At 42.0% G+C, this 13,419-nt stretch overlaps 1 protein-coding gene across 5 annotated transcripts in view; it reads right to left on the bottom strand.

Annotated features, from left to right (window-relative positions):
• Positions 1–8,127: 8,127 nt before the first annotated feature.
• Positions 8,128–13,419, bottom strand: part of SATB1 (SATB homeobox 1) — a 92,128-nt gene continuing 86,836 nt past the window's right edge. For 3 of the 5 annotated variants that reach the window (XM_056484443.1, XM_056484445.1, XM_056484444.1), the window contains 3 exons: positions 12,894–13,097; positions 12,352–12,447; positions 8,128–9,845 (listed from right to left, as the gene is read on the bottom strand). In XM_056484443.1, coding sequence (XP_056340418.1) covers positions 9,363–9,845; positions 12,352–12,447; positions 12,894–13,097 — 783 coding nt within the window. In that variant the 3' untranslated portion in view covers positions 8,128–9,362. The remainder of the gene's footprint in view (positions 9,846–12,351; positions 12,448–12,893; positions 13,098–13,419) is intronic. The other 2 variants (XM_056484447.1, XM_056484448.1) reach the window with 1 other exon arrangement.

The raw sequence follows: 13,419 nt of genomic DNA, 5'->3' as shown, positions 1-13,419 counted from the left end.
GACAGACTAATTTTGGCCTCCTGACCTTGTTTACAGCGATGGGAGGTAGCATTGCCACCAAAATATTTTTTCAAAACAAACAAACAAATAAACATGTGTTTTCCCATGATTTGAAGGTATTGTAGGCCATAAAGATGTATGGGGTTTCCAAAGACCATATTTATTTATATTTTACTCAGTCTCATGATACTTGGGTGCATGTTGCAAAAAATTAAACAACTGTTGTCAACAGTTAGCACAAGTCAAGCCTACCCATTCCTCCCCCTCTTCCCATACGTGGATGAGATAAACATCATGTGTGTGGACCCAAAAGAAAGAATAATAATAAAAAAGAAGAATCCAAGTCCATCAAAGTTAAAAACACTCCCTTCACTGGGGAAGATATAGCTTCTATTTGTTTCTTTTTCTCTGTCTGAGTGTAAAACTGGCAAGTCTGTGAAAGGAGGAAATTTCCTCATGAGAGGAAATACTGGAATAACTTTACTGAAGATGAGGGGTAAGACCCTTTACTGATACTAGTGTGTATTTCTGTTGCCTGTCTTTTATTGCTTGTTTCCCCCTCCTCTTTCTATTGTTTCTTCCACTTTTTCAGTATCATGGAAATCCTTCCCATTGACATGTTTTCTCCCCTGTGCTGTTTCAGTGCTGGGCCATTGACACACACAGACCCAGCTATGTCATGGCTCTGTGCTGAAGGACCCTCTCATCTGCCTGCCTCTGTGGGGCATCAAGGTGCCTTGATGTAACAGCTGATTACACAGCTGGATAGAACACTTGAAAAAAGTCAGCACAAATCCTCTGAAACAATTTCCTGATGCTACAGCCAGCCCTGTAACTCACTTTGAGGTATTGTGAAAGGACTGGGCAAGTGGATACGAATTCAATTTGTGTCTTGCTTTCCCTTAATGAATCACATGAACCAGGCTCTGGAAGAACCCAGGAAGGAGAAATCAGCAGAAGGAGGGAATTTCCTCGAAGTCAGGAATGCCCTCCTGGCTACCCTGCCAGACACCAGTGTTGAAGGAGTGGATAAAAGACCACATGTCCAGGCAGAAAACTGCAGCCATAGCTGCTTGAGTTGCATGTGGCACATAATTTCTTACTATCAGCAGTAACACTTTGCAGCCATAGCTTTATATCCCTCAGCTCTAGCAGTACAGATGGTTTGATACCGATGACCAATGCTTACAGCAAAACCAAGGAGGTGTGGGGTAACATAGCCTTAAATTAAATATTTTTATCCCCAGTCTCAGTGCTGTGTGACTATAAGGCCAGGAAAAGCTTTCCTGTTGTGTCTCATGCCTCTCACTCATTTTCTGGCTGGGTACAAGGTAGAAAGAGCTGCCCCAGCTACCCTAACCTGCATCATGACCATGCTGGGTGGGAGCTGACCATGGCATTTCACCTCATTTATTCCAGCAGCACTGTACTACGTTATACTGTGATGCCTAGAAAGCAAAGTAGTTTTCCCCTTGCCCTAGCAAAGTAGCCAGAGACCATCAGGAGAGCAGCTCAGCAGCTGCAGTAGAAAAGGGGCAGCTGCTACTCAGAGCTCTTGCAGCTGCTCTGTGTTAGACCCTGTGGGTTAAAAGTCTGGACTTGAAAGTCCTTGTGAGAATAATTGTCCCATCTACTGGCTGGCTGGCAGAGGTTGTGATCAACAGCTGACATATTGATTAAAGAGGAGAGACAACGGGTAAGCAGATAGACTATTATTTCCAAAAATAATAGAGAGTGGAACTGAAGCTAAATCACTGGAAATATGCCCCTTTGAATCTTTAAAGGTCAGGAGTGTGGATCAAAGATCAAGTAATGGAGGAAGTGGGAGGGTAATAAATGCCCTGAAGGGCCTGAAACAGCCTGAGTTTTTGCCTTCAAAGTTTGTGGAAAGCATCTCCCAAAAGGAGGTGGAAAGGAGGAGGGCAATCTGAAGCCAAGCCCTAGGGCAGATGGTGGCAGATGCTGCACACTGGAGCAGTGCTCCATGGGACACGGTGCCAGCCCAAGGGTCTGCCTGCACAGAAATGATACATTGGATTAGGCAATTCACTCTGGCTTCGGGAATGAGCTGCATCAGACTTGAAATGCAATCACATTGCTCTGATCTGCCTTCCCACGGCGCTCGCTTGGTCCAACAGTGTTTGCAGGCAGTGTCAGGCTCATGGGCTGTGTGCTGCCCAGGGAGGTACCCCCAGCACTGACCATCCCATCACCCAGAGTGTGCTCCAGGAAACCCAGTGAGAGCTGGAGGAGACCTGGACTCAAACCAGTGCATTCCTGTGATTCTTCTCCTGGCCATCCTTAAAAAGCTTGGGAGACATGGCTTATGAGGTGATGATTTAGACATATACACTTTTCTTTTTCTTTCTTTTTTTTTTTTTTTTTTTTTTTTACCTTGTGTGAACCTTTCCTAGGGGCTTTTGAAGAAGAGAAAGGAACAGGTCAGCTAAACCTGAATGGAAGTGGGGTGTGCAGAGAGGAGGCTGAAAGAATGGTGGTAACAAGTGATAAAAAATGGCCCAGTTTTGTAGGCAAATGGGGTCAAAGGAGCCCTACTTTACCCTTGCTGCAGTTGGAGCACAGCTGTGAACAGCAACTGTAGTGGCACCATGGCAATGACCAAAATTATTTGGGTATAAATTTTCATGCTGGCATGCGTGGGAGGGAATGTTTTGTAAATATGAGGTGACCTACTCCTCAATGAAATTATTCAAATCAGTTTTTAAAAAATCTGGTTATGAAGAATGGAGTGAATAAAGTGCATAAACTGCATTTAGCATACCTGACCAAGCAAAGTTCAGCCCACTCAAATGTGTCACACTTGTGACTGTGGGGGACTGAAAGCAATTGGCTGGATGCTGGGCACTGTCCATATGGATGCCATCACTGGGTTGCCAGTTGTCCAGTACAAGAGTGGAAAACAGTCCTTGGCCTCTTCAAGAGAAGATCAACTCCTTGTTTTCACAATTTCTTTGCACTTTTAAAAAGCCATTTGTGCTTTTTGTTATGAAGGGGCGTGTATAGCAGTGAGCTCAGCAGTTGGATGTGCAGATAAATGCTCCCTTTTACTGATTTTTAATCCTGCTAGTTGATAATTTCAAACATTGCCTCTGGTTGTGTTACAAGAAGTTTTGAAATTTTTTTCTGTATTCACCTTACATACATCATTCATGGTTGTGCAGCAAGCTGAGCTGCCTTTTTACAAGCCTTTTCTACTTAATCTTTCCTCTAAAACAACTCTGTTACTGTGTTCACTCTTTCCCCATCTTCACAGGACATCCAGTATGTGAACCACAAAGTGGTCCTCACTTAGTTTTTCATTGTGGCTGACTTAGATTTCCTTTAATTTAAACTAGTCTTGTAGTTCTCCAGCCATCTCTAGGCATGACTTCCCCCAACAAGGTTTTATTAGATATTTCTTCTCACTCTCTTTTCCTCCTTTTCTGTCTTTACTCTTCTTCCAGCTGCTATTAAATCCTTATTAGGTTGAGGATATAGTATTTTTCTGACTAAGGCAAGCCAACAACAACACCTCTACTTATTTCACAGTGCAAGCTGCCATGCTGTTAATGATAAAAAATCCCTTTTCCTTCCCTTGTGAAAAGGCAGCCTAGTTTACCTTTCCCTGCCCTGGTTTGCTCTGAGGTAGTTGTTTTCTAAATTGCTTTCCCCAGGTGAAAATGCTGACTGCAGATGAAAGGCCATGGTTGATGATGGGAGAGTGAAGAAGAGTGAAACTGTTTTGGGGCATGCCACATTCAGGGGAGCCCCTGGAGATGGGGCACACATAGGGACAAAGAGCTGAGGCAGTGCTGCTTGTTACCAGGACAGGATCCTGACTGAGTGTAGATGTGGAAGAGCATCAAGGTCTCTGTACTGCAAAGATTGTTTATTTTGTAATGTTAAAAAAATAATTAAAAAATAAAATAACTAAACAGAGTCCCCTTATGTTCTGGCATAAGGTCCTCTGCAAATTTGTAGGACTGTACATGAAATTTTCTGGCCCCATGAATTCCCAATCATTGCAATTGATTTTGAGATGACTACAGAAGTATGAAATCTCTCTCTGAACCCTCTTGGGGCAGTTTACTTGCTCCAAAACTTCTCAACTGTGTGTGCTTTATACGTCTCTGCACCCACAAAAGTAATATTTTTTCTGTTTTCTCACACTGTGATAAACATCTGAGCTACACAATATATTTGCTGTGGCACATCTGGTCCAAGAAGAAGGAGACAGCTCCAAAAAAGTAGGATTGAGGCTGCAAGCACACTGCTTGTGTTTGGATGTGATCCTGGAAGACAATGAGAGGGCTTACAGCATGGATACTACTTTAGCACATTGTATGGGTAAGCAAGTAGCCTAGAAAAGAGTACCAGCTGCATTCAGCCATGGTAACATGTCAGGACCTTGCAAAAAAATCCTCCATATCTTATGCACAGGGACTATACCAGAGGACAAAGTGATAGGGGACCTCTTCAGCCATGGATGGCTGAGGAGGTTTTTGTGTTAAATTAGATATTGCCTGACAGGGCAAATCCCACAATTGGAGACAATTGTGCATTTTCCATGAAATCTTGGCAGTACTCTGTAGTATTTTGAATATTGCCACAGCACACCTTGCATAAAGCTCGATCCCCATGCAAGGGCAAGCTATTGTGACCTTTCTGATTCTTTCATCTTTTTCTGGCACCTTCCTTCTTTCTCCCCTCTGGAATGCATGTCCCCTTGCACCCTCTACTCCATCAGTTCAGAAGCCTGTCTCCTGTGGGTTTGCTCCAGGTGCCACTCTCTCCAATGCAAGTGGCTTATTCAAGCAGCTCTGCAAGGGCTCTCAGCATGAATGGCGATGACAAAGGGCTGGTGACATCAGACACACACAGCCCTTGCTGCCTCGTATTAAACCGTGGCACACACACCTGAGTAATGGCCTATAACCAGCAGAGATGACATTTGGCCAAGATGACCTGGAGCAGGAAGAGTGCCTGGGTCAGGCCAAAATGGAACAATACAGTGTGAGATAGTGGGAGGGCTGCCAGCAGCAGAGCGGGCGGGAAGGCTCCCGAATGAACCTGAAAGCAAACAAACTCACTGCCAAGTAGCACCACTCCTGCTCCAAGGAGGATCACTTATTGCAGTTTGAATTATTAGCTCATTTGTTGTAGTAAAAGAGTGTGTGGACGCAAGGCACTGTGAGGAGACCAACCTAAATTACCTCTGTGTGCAAAAAAAGGCCTGGGAGTATATTTATATCCCTGCTTTGCTATGGGACTGTTATTCAAAGCACAATATAAATCATTATGTAAAAATCAAAATACCTTTGGTCTCTGCAATGTACCTGACTTCAAAGCACAAGTTCAATAAGCAGAATTGGTAATACTTGATGTTCTAGTAGAGCCTCTATAATATCTAATTTATACTGCTCTTAACATATGGAGCATTTGCTTTGGCAAATGAACTCAGTATATTTGGTGCTTTCCCAGCACACAATCAAAGCACTGACTTTGTAAATCATTGCAACCAAATCACTGGTTTGGAGAAACTCTATCCTTTCTCCATTTGCTGCACCTTCCCAGCTTAAAAAATGTAATAATTTACTTTTATGCATGGACAGGTTTTGATGGGTCATCCTACCAATTTAAGTAGTTCTACAAAACACAGATCTAAACCCCTGCATCGTAGGGTAGGGTATCTGATGTGACTAGGGCTTAAGACTGTCCCCAGGCCACAGACCTCTTGGAATCTGGGGCCTATTTGGGTTTCTTTCAGAGTGGAAAAACACACAGTGGGGATTCTAGCATATATACATAAATCTTGTCAGTTAAATATAGAATAATCAAAATCATCAGGGAGTAAAAATACTCCACTTTTTATTGTAAACACCATAAAACATGGTAAATACCTAAGTTTTATAGTAAAACCTAAGTGCTGCCATCCCTTCCCAGCACCCATTTCACTCTTTTTTTAGGCATTTGGATTTCTTTGCAGCTTAAATTCTCTTCCTAGTAATACTCTTTCCCCATTCTTCCCTAAGTATATATGAAATACTCATTTCATACACTCAGAGAAGTCCTACTCAGTGAGTTTTACTAACAACTTCCCAACTAATAGTGTTTTTATGTCTCAATTTTTGTGCTTCATTACAGAATTCCAGTCTGATTTCTTCATCTTTGCTGAAGTGGAAAGGTGTGTTTGTTTGTTTGTATTTTTTGGGGGGTTTTTTGGTAGGTTTTCACCAGATGGTGTGGAAAAGGAACTTGAGGAACAGAAAAGGACATAAGGTAATTTTCTAGGTAGTCTACCTGGTCCATGAGTCAAGGTGGCATTTGCTTTTTGTAGATGAACTCCTAACAGTATAAATCTCTTGCATTCACAGAAAGCTGGAGTCCTTTATACCCATTTCACATTTGAAAACACTGCCAAAGATTTAACAAAAATGCTTTTGGTCACATAGGCCAAGTTAAAAGACTGTACTTGCAGCCCACCCACTGGGATACAAAAGGGCAATGATTCCAACTCCCGTGCAGGTAATGTGCGACCACAGAGGCTGAACTATTTGGAAGATAACCTCAGCTACAGTAAGAGAAAGAACAATGAAGATAATGGAAAAGAAACAGCTATAATAACCATCTGCAAGCACACATGGCCTCTACTTCAGCACCCATAAAACTTAAAATGATAAAAGAAAAGGAAATTGCTTGCAAAATAGCAAAGACTACTTTATAAACTTTGCTTCTTATGCTGTTCTAGGGTTGCCCTCTTTCTGGTATTTGGAGTGCTGTGTGTACTAGTGTTTAGTGTGGATAGAGGTATATTCCAGGAAAGTCTTTCCTTCACTCCCCCTTCTGCTTTGTGTGTGCACACATTGTTACAGAGTGTACCCAAGGTGCCAGCAGTACTGTCCTGCCCACCAAAACAGTTTGCACTGCCTGGGCTCCATACCCTGCCCCTCAGCAGGGTACAGGGGTCAGCCCCAGCTCCGTCTGCATGGCTGCACAAAGCAGCAATGCCATTTGAAATAAGATAAGAAATCCAATCATGATGACTGTGACTTCCCTAGACTAGGCTTAATTTTGCCTTTTAGTGACCAGCATAGCTTTGGGCTATCAATAGTTTTATAGCTACTACAAGTCCCTTAAGTGAGAGCATGGTTTTACTGCCTTTTTATTGGAATGCAAAGCCAAATTACAAATATGTGTCCCTCCTAAGGCTTATTTCCCTCCCAGAGTGGTACTAAGGCTTTTCTTCAAACTGGACTGGGTCCCAAGCCCAAACCATAGTGCAGCCCCAACATAGTCTTGGAAGAACCAAGAGGTACTGCAGCTGAGAGCTGCTCAATGGACCCACAAGGATATTGAGACAAAGGACAACCTGCAGCAGCCTTAAATTTCCTTATGAACTACATGGAACTAAACCAAGGCATTTGCTAAGAGTCATTTGTGCCTTTGAAATTCATGTTGAGTTTTGCAAACTTTTAGTCATTTCGGGAAGAGCTGAATGATGAATGCCCATCCCAAGTCACTGTGTGAGTTTTTTCTCTCCTAGGAGAACAACAGTGTGTACTCCATAACTTTTAGCTGCAGATTGCTCTTTACCCTAGACATGAGCCTTGCATAAATTCAGAGGTCACCAATTGTTATGGCTTTATCAAGAACCTTATTAGTGATCATTAAAAATAATCTTGCTTAGAAGGAGACTGCTATGGGCAAAGCCCATCTTTCCTATTTATTTTATGACTATTAATGCTTTTTTTAATGTTTATACATTAGTGCAAGGAACAGTGTTAGCATAATTCTAGTGTAAAATAAAACCAACTGTATCCATTATAAGTGCATTACTGCCAGGAACTGTAAATATGTTTATGCCTGATAGCCTTCTGACTCAATAATATCCTGCTATCTCTGTTGGGCAGGCAAGTTTTTAAACCAAGAAAAGACAGGTTATGATTTTCATAACCAAACTGTGTTTCTTTTTGAAGTATGTTATCTAAATTCAAATTGTAAGAAGGTCATTAAAAAAATCTGCCTGTGATTTTAAAGGAGAACAAAGTGGTGGCAAGAAGGTATGATGTGCACTAAGAACAAGTTATTCCTCCCAGATATACACATACGCAGACAAACCCTGCCATATCATACCATACAAACAATTTTAATTGTGTAGTTACAGTCAATAACCACTCCTAGTCAGAACATTTCTGCATAAAGAAAATTGTGATACACTTATAAAAACAGCCAGCTGTAACAAAATAACTGGTGTTTTCATAGCAATAAACTCATAAAAAAGAAATACACCTTTATACAGAAAATTTATACAGCTGTAGCTTTAAAATTGATTGTAAACCAAAGGAAGACACATTGCAAACATCAATTATTTTCACATTAATTGCATAAGTTTCTAAGGTGATCTATTAGTTTTATTTACCTAAGCTTATTTGCATGATAGTAAAAATTGCATACAACAATAAGAGTGAAGCTTATAGTATGAATTGCTTGGATAACATAGAGCACTTTTTATAGGCAACTGTGTAAAGCACATTTTCTCTATTTAAAACTTTTAAGACACTTTGTTTTACTGCCCATCAAAATACATTTATAAATAGAAAAAAAAAAATCAGTATGGTAACAAGAGAAGCAATATTACATTTAACGGAAACTTCCAAAAAAATTAATTACAACATGATGCTGCAGGATCTACAAATAAATAATGAGGACTAAATTGTGTTTCACATTTTCTTTTTCATTTTCTCTAAAACCATGTAACAATGAGAATGGAAAAAAAAATACAGTGACCTTTATTTCCAAAAGAAAACAAATCTGAATTACGGCAGTGCCATATAATACAAGGCATTTGTTGGCATATGTTATCTTTAAACTGCATTCCACAGTCTATAGTTCTTTTGTAACATACAATAGAACAAGAGTAACAAACTCTTTTTATTTTATTTTTTTAAATAAATGTGATTTTTCAAAGATCAAGTGTGGAGTGCTACAGTAATAATTAAAAAACAAGAACAAAACAGAAACGAAAAAACAGTAAATCACAAAAGTTGTAATGCTTGTCTGAAGGCTCCAGAATCAAAATCACTGGTATCATGCTTATTGGGTACACTCACAGTGTATCCAGTGAACACAAATTAATATCAAACAATCCTCAACGCTTCATCTGTTGCTGCGAAGCAGTTTGTAAAACAGAGTAAAACATCTAGTGCAGTCTGCATTATCCTTTTTTTCAACTTTTGTGCAAGTTTTGGAAGATTCATTGGCCAAACAATGAATAATAAGGGTTTTTGACACAACGCAAGATGGAATTTTCATTTCATTAGTAAATACCAGCGGCACTGTTGAAAGAAAATAATACTTTTAGATCAGTCTTTCAATTCAGCATTAATCTCTGTGTTCCCTTCTACTGATAACTCTTCTTCTAGTTTAACTGAAAAAAGCGTGTTTGCATTTTTGTCTTGGATGCTGTCTTCTAAATCCTTGAGCAGCTCTTCTTCCTTGTATTCTGCAACATCCACCTCCAAACCAGAATTGTCCTTCAGCTTCCCATGGTGCTTGAGATAATATCGCTGGTTCTGAAAGAACTTGATAATGGTGTACTTGGGCAGGTCAAGCTGAGCGGAGAGAGTCTGGATTGCTTCTTCATCTGGATACAGGCCTACATCTTGTATGAAACTCTGTAGGATCCCTAGGGCCTCAACAGAAATCTTTGTTCGTGGTCGGGGTTTCTGACGATTTTCATCCTCAGATTCAGCTGGTGATGCTACTGTTGGTTGCCTTGGGGGTAGTCTGGGACCTGGCTGTTGTTGCTGTTGCTGCTGCTGTTGTTGCTGTTGCTGCTGCTGCTGCTGCAAGACAAAGAACAGCGTTTTTTTGTACATGTATTCTTGCTCATATTTTGTTAGTGAGAAAATCCTGGGGAGGGAGCAGGGGTGAAGAAATTGCAGAGCTACAAATAAAGGCCTAGTAAATTTAAAGAACAAAAAGGAAGGGAAAAAAAGAAGGAACAAAAAGAACACCATAGGTTTGCTGGACCAAAAGCACCGATGATACAGCATCGGTACGGTTTAGCTGACAAATTTTAATGAACATGTTTCATGAGTCAAGTGCAGACAAGACAGAATGCTAAGGAGGTGACATAGTATAGGATTAACTTGACCAGCTTAGCCAGAACTGTAGCAAGGACAAAGTGAGAAAAGTGCCAGATGAGGGCAAACATGCCGGAGCTCTGCCAGCAACAGCAGCTGCTGCCCAAAAACAAGGGCTGCAAATCTCTAGCAATAGCTAGATGAAGGGACTGGGGAGTCAGGGGGAAGGAGAGCATTTTAGCTCTTTAGGTACAGAAATATCTCACTGCTGATCTGACCTCAGCATGCACTGAAGTCTCGTCGAACTTGCGAACATTACGACAGAATGTGCTGGCTGGAAGCGCCTAACGTGACGCTGTCAAACCCAGCCTCGGCAAGGACAAAGGGATCTGGAGGGAAGAAATCTGTATTTCCCCTTCTGGATCTGACCTCTCCTGCCTGTGGTCTCTGAGCAGGCCTGCAGTGCCCATATCCCAACAAATAAACAGCTACAGACCTATTTACCTGCCTCTGTGTTTGTGCTGGGGATTGTTTAGTTAATATTTATAAACCACTAAGATGCAAAGCTCTAAATAAGTTGCACTATTATTATTAGAAGGGAACATGCTGCATTCCAAAAACTCAGGCAATAAAAATGAGCCAATATGCACATCAGAAGAATAAGATAAAGCAAATCATGATGTAAATAATTAACAAGAGCTTAAAATGAAGTTTTGCAAGCATAGATTCAGAAACATTCTTAAAAGGTGAGGCACTGAGCCCTAAGGACAGAAATGTTTTTCTCATCTACCACCAGAGTACAGTACACTATAAGATCATGTTTAAAATCAAAAGTAAATTTATCAGCTACTGTTTGTGTTTACAATTCTTTTGCTGCATAGCACAGGAAGCACTGGTTAGTAAGATATTTTGGATCAGCAAATTTCTTGTCATATGGTACAAACCACCAGTTATTATTAAAAAACAACCACAGCAAAACAAGCAGTTGCTATCACTGCATTTTATTTCCCTTTGAGAGTCTCCCTTCAACAATTTACTATGTTTTGGTAGTGGTTTCCAGGGTTCTAGTAGCAGTTGTTTGAGACCCTAAGAAGCACAAAATGCTGTACAAATGGTATAAATACTGGAGGGATTATAATTCTGTCCACTTCATAGGGACTCCTGTGGTTGTGGAGACTTTGCACAGACCTCCATAACCAGTTTAGAAGCCACGGCTTTAAGTGATCTTCATATTTTAAGATATGACACAAATGCCCTGGAATTAGGGCTCTCTCCTCATCCCTATTCAGGTCTTTTCATGTTTTATGGTCTGTGAGCAGTCCCATTCAAGGCTCCAGTCCTGAAGAGATTCAAGACTACTCCCAGCACATTAAATTCTTACAAGACTGGAGGCTTTGTATATACAGTTTGAAAACTTGTGTCTGAGCCACATATTTATGCATCTACAACAATTACCATGTAGAAGAGTGGAGACAAAACTCAGGCCCAATCTCCCAATCCTTACTCATACAAGTCCTATTAAGAGATTACAATGCAACTGCTTATGTGAATAATATTTATGAGATCAAACACACAACTTTTATCAACAAGGCAAGAAAATCTAAGTAAGTGGCATAGTGGTTGAATGTTTATACTGTGCATAAGCTTCTCCTTTCATCCCCTTAAGAAGCGATTTTATTAAAAACAATGTACATTTTCAAACAAGTGCTGTTTTATTACTTAATATAGATCTTTCTCTCTCTTTTTGCTAAATCAAACAGCAAGTTTCCAGGCTTTCACAATTATTTTAGTACTTGATATCCTAAGGGATTGTCTTATTCAGTTTGCTTTATCTTTAATATACACTCGTGTTGTTTCTGGCTGCGAGATAACTCTATCCTTCCTAGCTTTGTAAATGTTTTTCTATATAGGTAATACAAGTGATACACAGGGTCTCAGCTGAGGTTGGGAAAGCATGGGGTAATATCTGCCCTTTAAGAAGGAGCAGTTACAAGGCTGACCTCAGGCCTTTTGTGAGAAGCAATTAAAGAGTCACCAGCTCAGAGAGACATCAGTCCCCACTGACAACCTGGGCTGCACAGCTTAGCACAACAGCCAGATCTGCTCCCGGCTGGCAGCGCCCGTGCCAGCCAAAAGGGTGTCTGCAGCTCCTGGAGGAGGCCCTGCTGGGGCTGCCCTGAACAGAGGGCAGCTTTTCCAAGCCTCATGGCGTGGGTCTTTTGTCCCTCCTGTCTCTCCCTGACGTGGTGCCCTTGTGCCAGCTCACCTGAGGAGCAGCACCCAGCCAAGGTCCAGCGGTCAGCAGGCCTGGTAGGAAAGCGCCTCTATGCTCTCCTTTCCCAAGGGTGGTGGGAGAGGGGCTCTGAAGGAAAAACAAACAAATATTGACTCGCCCCAGTCTCAGCTGGGGTTGAAATGGGATGAGGAATCCCCTTCCCTTCACTCCTGCCCAGGACGAGCCACCACTGCTGAGGGTTCTTGCTTAGTTTCCGAACAGCAGCAGCACAAGGTCCTCGCGCTCTGTTGGGCAGACCTTTGACACCGGTGCCACGGCCCTGCTGCTGGTGCTGGTGCGTGTCCAGCCAGGCACAGGCAGCACAGGCTCCCCTGCCCCGCACACAGCTGCCCCAAAGAGCTGAGCCGCGACCAGAGCTGCGGGTGGCCGCGCGGGCTCCTCTGAACCGCTCTTGTCTTGCACCGGGAGACCTGCGTTTAGCCTGGCCGGGAGGGAAGAAACACTAATTTCCTTTGCTCCGTTTAAAGCTTTATTTACTTAGCGCTCTGCAGGATTGGCCAAGGTAAACTAACCTGAATCTGTTCTGCTGGCACATGGATAATGTGGGAAGGCCTGTCACCATGGTGATGAACTGCATTGCTTTCTTGTTCATAAATGGCATCGCGTTCAGGCTGAGGAAGACTGAGGAACCTTCGGATCATGGAGAGATTCTCCCAGAGGGTCCTGTTCTCTGGTGATGGATCTTCTTTCCAACGTAACAGCTCACAGAGCCACCCCTTGAAGATAAAACCAGCAAAACATTAGGGGTTTTTGGACATACTTCAAGGGGCAAAAGGAGGGAAATTTATACTTTAGAGTATATACTTTACTTTCTCTCATGCTCTCACCTGATCGAAAGGGTTTTCACTGCGCAGACTAGGCTTAAAGCAAACACCAATACACTGAGAGGCTGCCCAGCCATTCCACAGACCTTACCAACCACAGGTGTTTTGGAAAGCACCTTCCCCTTGGTCTCACACCACAGCACTGCTGTTTGTTTGCTTGGCTGTAGGGCTGCCTAATGTAAATCACAGCAGTAGAGGAATGCCCTAATATCCT

The sequence above is a fragment of the Oenanthe melanoleuca genome, chromosome 2 (assembly GCF_029582105.1).
Source record: "Oenanthe melanoleuca isolate GR-GAL-2019-014 chromosome 2, OMel1.0, whole genome shotgun sequence".
NCBI classification, from domain to species: Eukaryota; Metazoa; Chordata; class Aves; order Passeriformes; family Muscicapidae; genus Oenanthe; species Oenanthe melanoleuca.
The sequence above is the reverse complement of the archived record's forward strand: the minus strand, read 5'-3'. Positions and strand labels throughout refer to the sequence as shown.